Source organism: Nannospalax galili, unplaced genomic scaffold, assembly GCF_000622305.1.
Source record: "Nannospalax galili isolate Female #2095 unplaced genomic scaffold, S.galili_v1.0 scaffold1941, whole genome shotgun sequence".
In the NCBI taxonomy this organism is placed as follows: Eukaryota; Metazoa; Chordata; class Mammalia; order Rodentia; family Spalacidae; genus Nannospalax; species Nannospalax galili.
In genome coordinates this window covers 925,236-934,752 of record NW_008344179.1, presented here as the reverse complement: position 1 = coordinate 934,752, position 9,517 = coordinate 925,236, and the positions used below count along the sequence as shown (strand labels likewise).

General features: G+C 38.8%; 1 protein-coding gene across 1 annotated transcript; it reads left to right on the top strand.

Moving 5' to 3' along the window:
* The first annotated feature begins 503 nt into the window (after positions 1-503).
* Positions 504-8,926, top strand: Il1a (interleukin 1 alpha). Its single transcript, XM_008840372.1, has 6 exons — positions 504-550; positions 1,663-1,711; positions 2,893-3,121; positions 5,311-5,484; positions 6,584-6,705; positions 8,738-8,926. Exons 1-6 carry the CDS (start codon positions 504-506, stop codon positions 8,924-8,926), a joined length of 810 nt encoding a protein of 269 aa, XP_008838594.1.
* Positions 8,927-9,517: the final 591 nt, after the last annotated feature.

Sequence of the window (9,517 nt, the reverse complement as noted above, 5' to 3'; positions counted from 1 at the left end):
TTGATGTGTGATCTAGAATCACAGATTTCAGAACATAATTCTCTCATTAGTGATAGGGAATCAAGGACCAGCTGAACAGATTCCTATAAGGATATCTATCCACACAGCTGAATCTTCCCCTGGAGGGAAACTCTGCTACCAAAAACAACCAGGCGAGAACTGCACAGGCAAATTCTGTATCTCCCTTGCCTCTACATATAAGGCAAATACCTCAATCAGATTGTTTTCATTTTTTTCTCTTATCCTGGCCAACCACTGACTGAATGCCTACTATGTGCGTGTATGATACAATGGGTTGGACACACGGTGCACCAAGATAAACATTCAAAAAGAAATTTACAAACTAGTAGAAGAGGCCAAAGATACAAAAATAATTCAAGGGAGTAAGAAGGAAATGCTGAGTGTGGGACAAGTCACTCAGTGAAGTTTCTCAAGAAACACCATGGGATTCAGAGACAGGCTGTGTTAACCAGCCCGTGCTGTTGTCTGTTGCAGAAGTCAAGATGGCCAGAGTTCCTGACATGTTTGAAGACCTGAAGGACTGTTATAGGTAAGAATCGCATTTTAATTTTTTTTAATTTAATGAGGGTCTCAAGGCTCATTAGAATCCAGCTAGAAGTTAAAGTGACAAGCCAGGATCCAGGTTGGCAGAGGCTATGGAGATGCACATTGACCCTGAAGTCAGGGCAGGTCCAGAGAAGGCCCAGGAAGATTAAGCATCCAGCTAAAATGGCCAGGAGATGGACATTATGGAAAAATTGTTTTTGAAATGTAGTGAGTCCTACCTAAGTATCAACATCAACTTGGACACTCTGATGATGTATGCTCAGATACAGTAGTGGGTTTTACTGAACTGTTTGAGAGCTAATTCATTCTCAGGAGAATTTGATCCCAGTCAGGAGGAGGAAACAGCCCTGCAACAACTTGAGCACAGAGAGAGAGAGAGAGAGAGAGAGAGAGAGAGAGAGAGAGAGAGTCAAACTTCATTCTGATACAAAAAAAAATGAATGAACTAACATATTCTCATTACATCCAATAAATAATGTTAACTAGACTACAAAATAGTACCTGGATATTTTGTCAAGTATAAATTATTAAATCTGAGTGAATGTGTGAAAACAGTATATGACAAAGGGATCTTGGTGGTACTTCAAAAAGAGCTTAGCAGTCTTCTTTGAAATTCCATTAACGACCTTAAATTTATTAGCCATGCCAAATTTTTATAAAGCACAAATAAAGTACAAAGCTTTTCTAATATTTACTAATTTCAAATTAATGATATATGAGTTACTGTGCCAAGACATGAATGTGTAGAAATCTTTTACTGTGAATAGACATGAATGTGTACAAATTTTTAATTTTCAAAGATAAGAGTAATGATCTTCTGTGGGTACATATGTGTGTTTGTGTGTATGTGTATGTGTGTCTGTTCATGTGCTCAAATAGCTGTACAGCCATTTCCACTTCCTGACTAGGATCAAGTTCTCTTTAAAACCCACTACTGTATTAGAGCATATGAACTCAATAGAGTCTATGCCTAAATCAGTATTGATGAATGTGTATGTATTACTCAAAGTTAATTTGGTTTGTCAACTATGATGCCCAGTGATATAAAATAATGAACAGAATTACAGTCTCCTCATCTTTTCTTTTTTTAAACAGTGAAAATGAAGACTACAGTTCTGCCATTGATCATCTCTCTCTGACTCAGGTAAACACATGATTATCATTCTTATGGGTCTGGGTTTTTTCACACAGTAGTTCCTCAACCAAAAAAACACTGCAATGGGCTGAGTATTATGTACTCTTGTTTTACCCTCACTAGAGATCCAGAATACATTTCCTTATTATCAGTGAGATCACATGCCTCTCTGTACTAGTAGTTGCTGGCATTCTTCATGTTAATTGCCTTTTTCAGAACAGAGAAAAACTATCAGAAGGCCTGAGAGCTCCTGGGTCAAACTTCTACTGTTAGTTTTGTCACCCTGAGATAGTCCCTTCAGTCCTTCTCACTGTGGGGGGTCTGTCTCCTAACATGACATGTTGTAGTCATTCTCTGACACCAGAAGTTAAGAATGGTCCCCTAACAGCCCATAAATATGAGATAGAGGAAGCAAACCAAGAGAAAGTGAGAATTTGCATATCCTCACCAAGTTATTTTATTTTGTTTAGCTATGATACTCGCTATAAAAGCTGCTCCAGAACAAACCTAGGCATCATGGGGGATTACCTTCTACATATGGTTAAGTCCCTGATATTAAGTGGCCTAGTATTTGTATATAACCTGCTCACATCCTCCACTATACTTTAAATTGTATCTAAATGATACAGTTTAATTAATTGTGTGATTCCTAACACAATGCAAATGCTATGTGAATAATTATTATACTCTATGAAATAGTTATATTTTTTAGGAAAAAATTACAAGAAAATGTCTGTACATATTCAGTACGAATGCAATTTATTTTTATAAAACATTTTCAATCTTAGGTTAATTGAATTTGGGGATGCTGGCAGGGGATACAGCAGGCCAAATATATTTCTAAGGTATTTTGAGCACTCTCGAGTACATGTCAAACCTCTTGACGGGGAACTCAGTGGAAGGCTATCACTCAGTAGAATCATGTGTTGACCTATTTCATTACAATACTTGATTCTTGAGCCTAAAGACGGGTGGAAAGTCTTCCCAAGAAATCATATCATTTCAGGGAAATCTAGGAAAGGGAAGGAAGGAAGAGGAAAGAGAGGAAGGGACTGATGAAGCATGAGTTAGTTACCACAGCCCTGAATGGACAGCCTCTCACTAAGTGTGCAGGACAAACACGACTGGAAGGAGTCTCCTGTCAAGGTATAGTCAGCATCTCAGATGCTGTTTTCTTTTCTTACATTTAGAAATCCTTCTATGATGCAAGCTATGGATCACTTCATGAGAACTGCATGGATGAATTTGTGTGTCTGAGAACCTCAGAAACTTCTAAGACATCCAAGTTCACTGTTGAGGAGAGCCTGGTGATGGTGGCAGCAACATCAAACAGAGGGAAGATTCTGAAGAAGAGACGATTGAGTTTCAACCCAGCCTTCGCTAGTAATAATCTGGAATCCATGACCAATGATTTAGAAGGTAAGGGGTACAGCACAATATCATTGTATTTTTCAGTCTTAAGTAAATGAGGACAATAGAATATGAGGGAGTCAGAACAACAGAGAAGAACCAGTCTTTAGTTTGATAAATATAACAAAAAAAAATTTCTGTTCTCCTACAGTTGGGGGATATTAGCAATACCCTGGATCTAGAATACTTGCTCATGGGTTCATTTCTTGGCCACATCATGAAGGTTACGTAAAGGTCCTTGGAGAGAAAGCAATCATAGTCTGTTAGTGCGTGACCTCTGCTAACCGCGCCTCCTTAGTCATGTTACTTAATCTCTCTGGCCTTCAGTTCCCTTTACTATGAAACGGAGGTGACCAAAGTCCTACACCTCACTGGGTTCTTGTGAAGATTAAATGAAGCAATACTTCCAAACATCTAGACTAGAATAATGTCTGGTATGCAGGCACCACCCAAGAAATGTCAGCTGTTGTTATTACTACTGTTACCTTTGTAAATACTGCCAACACTACTACCTTATTAATAACCGCACTATCTCTAAGCCTCAGAACAATCTTCCATTCTCCCTTACATATGATGAAATGAAGCTCAATCTATAAGTGGGAACCCTCAGAGCTAACTCAGTCCACTCTGACTATATGAACTGTGGGGTTTTCTTCCATGTCTTTATTGTATATACCGCCGCAGGAAACATAAACCAAGTATTCATGTTAATAAGACACCTAGACAATAGCACATGTCTACCAGAAGATTTTAAAATAAAAGAAAGTATAAGAAAGAACATAAAAAAGCACTCATTTTTGCCACCAGAGCTTAACCCAGCCAACACTATGGTACATACTTAAAGTCTTTTCTGCAAACACACATGCCCAAAAACACACGTCTAACAGCATTAGGAGCATATTACATATAATCTCATATACAGCTTTTTTCACTTAGCAATATATTAAGGACATTTTACAGTACCAATTTTTCACCATTATAACTCACAATGGGTATCTACATCAATTTTGGCATCATTTACCTCCTTAGAATAGCTTCCTAGAAGTGAAATTACTCATAGCCTCAAGGTTCACGAAGCCATTGATGCATACACTTTCCAGAAAGATGGTAGACCTGTACCTTCAGTGCAAATACACATGTAACTTATGTATGATTGTGACATATATCATTGTGGTATATAATTATTAACATATTTGCTTTCATTTTAGAGTACATTTATTTTAAATATACATGGGGAACACTGATAGTCTTCCTGGTCACATAGAAACTTAGGGCCAGGTGTGGTGGGCCATACCTTTACTTCCAGTACTTAGAAAACCAGAGTTTGAGGCCAGCCTTGTCTACATAATGAGTTCCAGATCAGCCAGGGTTACATAGTGAGACTGTAAAAGACAAAAACAAAACAAAATGTAAAAGTTGTCAAAAGACTTTCTTTTAAAAAAATAAAGAAGGAAGGGAGAGCAGGAGGGAGAGAAGGAGGGAGGGAGGGAGGGAGGGAGGAAGGAAGGAAGGAAGGAAGGAAGGAAGGAAGGAAGGAAGGAAGGAAGACAAGGAAGAAAGGAAGAGTTGGAGAGATGGCTCAGTGGTTAAGAACACTGGCTACTCTTGTAGAGGACCTGGGGTCAGTTTCCCAGCACCCATGTGGTGGCTAATAACTGTTTGTAACTGGAGTTTCAGGGGGTTCCCTTTTCTGGATTCCATGAGCATTGTACAACACAGGGCACTTAAATACATGAAGGCAAAACACTCATACACATAAAATATAAATAAATAAATAAATAAATGTTTAAAAGATCAAATAAAGCCAGGCCTGGTGGCACATACCTTTAATTCCAGGACTCAAGAGGCAGAAGAAGGTGGATCTCTGTGAGTTCAAGGCCAGCCTGGTTTACATAGAAAGTTTCAGGCTAGCTGGGGCTATAGGGAGATCTTGTCTCAAAACAACCAAAAAATTAAATAAATAAATAATCAAATAAAATAGTTACCTAATGAACCAATTTACAAAGAAGTAAATAAATAACCATAAGACCAATATTAGAATCAAGTCTGCTGCTGATTGATTTCAACTCTTACAATTTCCTCATCTGGACTGGACTACTATCATTGTCCCTTCCAGAGCTACCTCTTGTGTTATAGTAGCTGTGTGTTATCTATATTTGTAACTAGGTATTAATCTGAACTTGTGATAATGACTTTAGAAACCATCCAGCCCCGGTCAGCATCTTACAACTTCCAGAGTGATGTGAAATACAGACACTTACGGACCGTCAAACAGGGATTTGTCCTGAATGATTCCCTGCAACAAAATATATATCGGGATGGAGACGATGTACATCTCAAAGCTGCATCACTGTCTGACCTGCAACATGAAGGTAAATGGCCAATGTGTCATGTTGCTTTCCCTGTCCTTTTATTTCTTTGCTTCTTTCAAATTTTGTGCATTCAAAGTGCAAGTTTATCTACATCCCTGGCTTTGCATAATTCTTCTAGAATAGAATGAAGCATATCACCCTCAGCAAAGATCCCTGAAAGAGACAGAAGTATTGTACACACCTGTGAGTTCCACCAGAGAGCAGTTCCCTACCTCTGAGATCACTAGGTAGAGCATAGAATTTTCTGATGTAACATCGCCCTGATTCTTGTAGATATTCTCATCCTCCAACTTGAACTGAGTATCAGAAATATTTAATGACTTACTCAGATTTACTCAGAAGCTAACAAGGATCCCTCACTATCTGTTAGAAAGCCCAGCAATCAAACTTACACCTAACAGTGAACTAGGAAGAGCCTTACTAACTTTGATAACACAGTGGTAAAGCAAAGCAGCCAGGAAGCTGCAATGTGATCTGAAGGATGAAATTCAGTGTCCATAACTTCTTGACACACAGTTCCAGTTTCCATAATGGACCTATTTTAGCTGCAGGAGATGTTATCAGTATAAAAAATTATTTTCAAAGACCCACAGAGGCAACTTTTCAATAAACAAGCAGGATTCTTTCTGGAAGGCACTGTATACACTTCAGTTAACATGCTTTATGCTCCCATACTTACAAATTGTTCTGTAGTCTATGTTCCTACTTATCTCACACAATTTCCCCCACATTTTGACTTAGTACATATAGTTTCTCCACCCCCTCCCCAGTTTTTGGCACTAGAGATCAAACCCAAGAGTGATGCATGCTAGGCTCTGTCACTGACCCACAACCCTAGCCCCTCCCTATATGTGCTGTGTTTTTCATTTCTCATGGCACTAGAGTAGTTAATCATTTGTCTATGCCTTCCTAGTGAATGCAGCAGACATTAGAAAGCATCCAATGACATAAATTCCTCTCCTGATCTCCAGGTATTTATTTACACCACAATTGGGGGCCTAATTTACACACACACACACACACACACACACACACACACACACTTGATTTTATACAAATAATAGTGGATTTACTTTCTTCCTGGCTCTTTCTTTGACAGTGAAGTTTGACATGGATGCCTACTCATCAGGAGATGATACTAAATATCCTGTAACTCTAAGAATCTCAAACAGTCAGCTCTTTGTGAGTGCCCAAGATGAAAACCAACCTGTGTTGCTGAAGGTCAGTTGTCTTCCATCTTAGTTGAATAAGCAGATACCCCTCCCAGGGTGGCACAGTCCTCTTCCTACCATAGTTCTCACCTGCTCACCTCACCCCATCTACCCTATCCTCAGAGACAATCCAAGGAAGGCTTTGTGAGCAAGGAGAAAGGATGTAGACAGAGGAAACGAGAGATGAGTTGCTTCTTCCCTTTTTCCTTTCCCTGACTGATCTTATTCATGTGCCCTCCCAAAGCATCCATTTATTCTGTTGATCACTATTGATATCTACTATCTGACCTACATGATACTAGGCATTAGGACAATGAGGCCAGCCTCCAAGAAACTTAAATAAACCAACTGAAGTCAGAGAAGATTAACCACCTGTTAACACAGGTGAAGCAAAAAGCTAAGAGCCAGGATTGAACCTTGGAGTTCTGACTCCAGTGCCTTGTTGATACTACCATTATCTCCCATCCCAGCCCCCCATCCTCTATAACACACGCACACATGCACACATATGCACATTATAGCATTAGACATTTTTTCCACTGATAAGAAGGTGATTCTTATTCAGTAAATGTGTAATCCAATGTCTCCCATCTCCACGTAGAATTCATGTGGGTGTCTGTATTTCTCTATCTGAGTCAAGTAAAATGAAAGTGGTATCTACTGAGTGGGGCAATAGCTTCATAAATTCAGCAAGCATTATTTACTGAAGGCCTTCTATTTTTCAAGTAGAATGTCAACAAATACGAAGACAGTGGTGAATCAAAGTCCCTAGCCTTGTGGGTCTTAGTCTTGTAGGGCCACAGACAATAGACAAGCCAAACATTTAATCAACAAAAAGTGTAAGATGCTGTATGGAAAATGGACAGAATGCTAAGAGACAAAAAATGGTTCCCTGAGAGAGGAGAGCTGCAAATAAGAGATGGGGGTGGGGCATCCTAAACAGAAGGATCTGAGTTCACTCAGCCCCTAGAGCTTCATAACTCAAAGGCCAACTGCAAGGCTAAGAGGAGCATTTGTGGCCCTGGTGCGTGTAAAGAGGAAAGATGTGCAGAGGTCTGTGCTTACAAGTATGTGCTTTTCCATTTCATTTGAAACACAATGAAAAGCCACCAAAGAGATTCAGAGAGTGTGAGGTTCTGGTATCGCATATTTCTTAAATGGGGAATAGACCAGAAGAGAAAACAGAAAGCCCAATTAGGAAGTAAGGTCTGTTAGAACAGCAGAAGGGTGAGGGAAACAGGCAAAAAGAAACAGATTGGTTTATCGTTTGGAGATAAAACTGACAAAAAAAAATTGGGCAAAGCTAGAAGACAAATAGGTTTGAGAGGAAAAATTCTTGCTGATATTGAAAACTCAAGGGAATCTGAAAAGGATATTTACTTGTAAATTTAAAAGAGTAGAAAAAAAGCATCTCAGCATTTATTTTTTTCATGAAATTACTGTTAGATTCTATTCACATTTACAGGGAGAGGACTGTCTAAAAAGTCTGCATTTAAAACATTCAGTTACTAATAGATCAGAGAAGGACTTTTGCGTTTCAGCTTTTTTGGAACCATTTTTGCTTTTGTGTGTTTTGTATATGTGTATATACTTAGCTTTCAGTTTCTGACTTAAATCTTAATGCTAGACTGTTTTCCTAAAGGCATCGTTTTCATACTTAGAAGTCAGAATGTTTAGCAATCTTAGACTCACCAGTGCTCAGATTTGATGCAGAGTGCTCTATGCCAGTGTTAAAGGCAGGACACAGACAGTGTTTTACTCCATCTGTCTGGATACAGAGAGACACTGGTATCATTGACAGTCTTCACAATTAATTTAGATTTCTCTCCAACCAACTAAGGATATGGACCCTTATGGATAGACTGGGCCATACATCAAACAGGCACTAATAAATGCTTGTTGAATGAAGAAATGAAGAAACCTGAATCATATCCAATTCACAGTTCTAAAGTACTGTTTCTCATGAAGGCCAGAAGGCAAAGGATTGAATTGTTCTTTTTCTAAAAACTTCATGTCCTTTAACAGAATTCTGCTTATTACAGGAGATGCCTAACACACCAAAACTCATCACAGGTAATGAGACCAACCTCATCTTCTTCTGGAAATCTACTAGCTCTATGAACAACTTCGAATCGGCTGCCTATCCAGACCTGTTTTTTGCCACAAAAGAGCGAGATCAGGTGCACTTGGCAAGGGGCCTACCCTCTATGATAGATTTCCAGATACCATAAAACAGGCCTTGTTTCTGTAGTCTACTTACTTGAGAAGTGTTGACAATCTGTATGTACCATGTACAGGAAGAAATCAGATTCTTCACTCTTAGTCATATGCTGACCATGTGATGAGCCTTTGTATTTCTAAATGAATGTTTACCCTCTTTGTAAGAGAAGAACACAGCCTAATGGAATCAACACTGACATATATTATTTGTTATTTAAAGAACACCCTATACTTTAAACAGTGCCAATCATTTTAATTATTATTCTTTATGACATTCTTAGGAGGGCCTGAGCTACTGACTACGGTGATCAAAAAGACTCTACCTATATTACAAATGGGTTAACTAAGGCATAAATTTAAAAGTACACTTAACTGCAGTTGGAATGAGAAGCCATAGACCCATGATTTTAATCTGTGTGCCTTCTGCTTCCAAGTTGCTGTCAGACCCTTAATCAAGTAGGATAGGGACCTCAGTATTATAGTTTTCAAAAGGAAGGTGATAATAGCTACATCTTTCCTACCTCAGTGGGTTTTTTATACCAGTCGGTGAGCTCATTTTAGTAAAATGCCTCCTGAAACTGAACCTCAGGAAGACAGAGCAT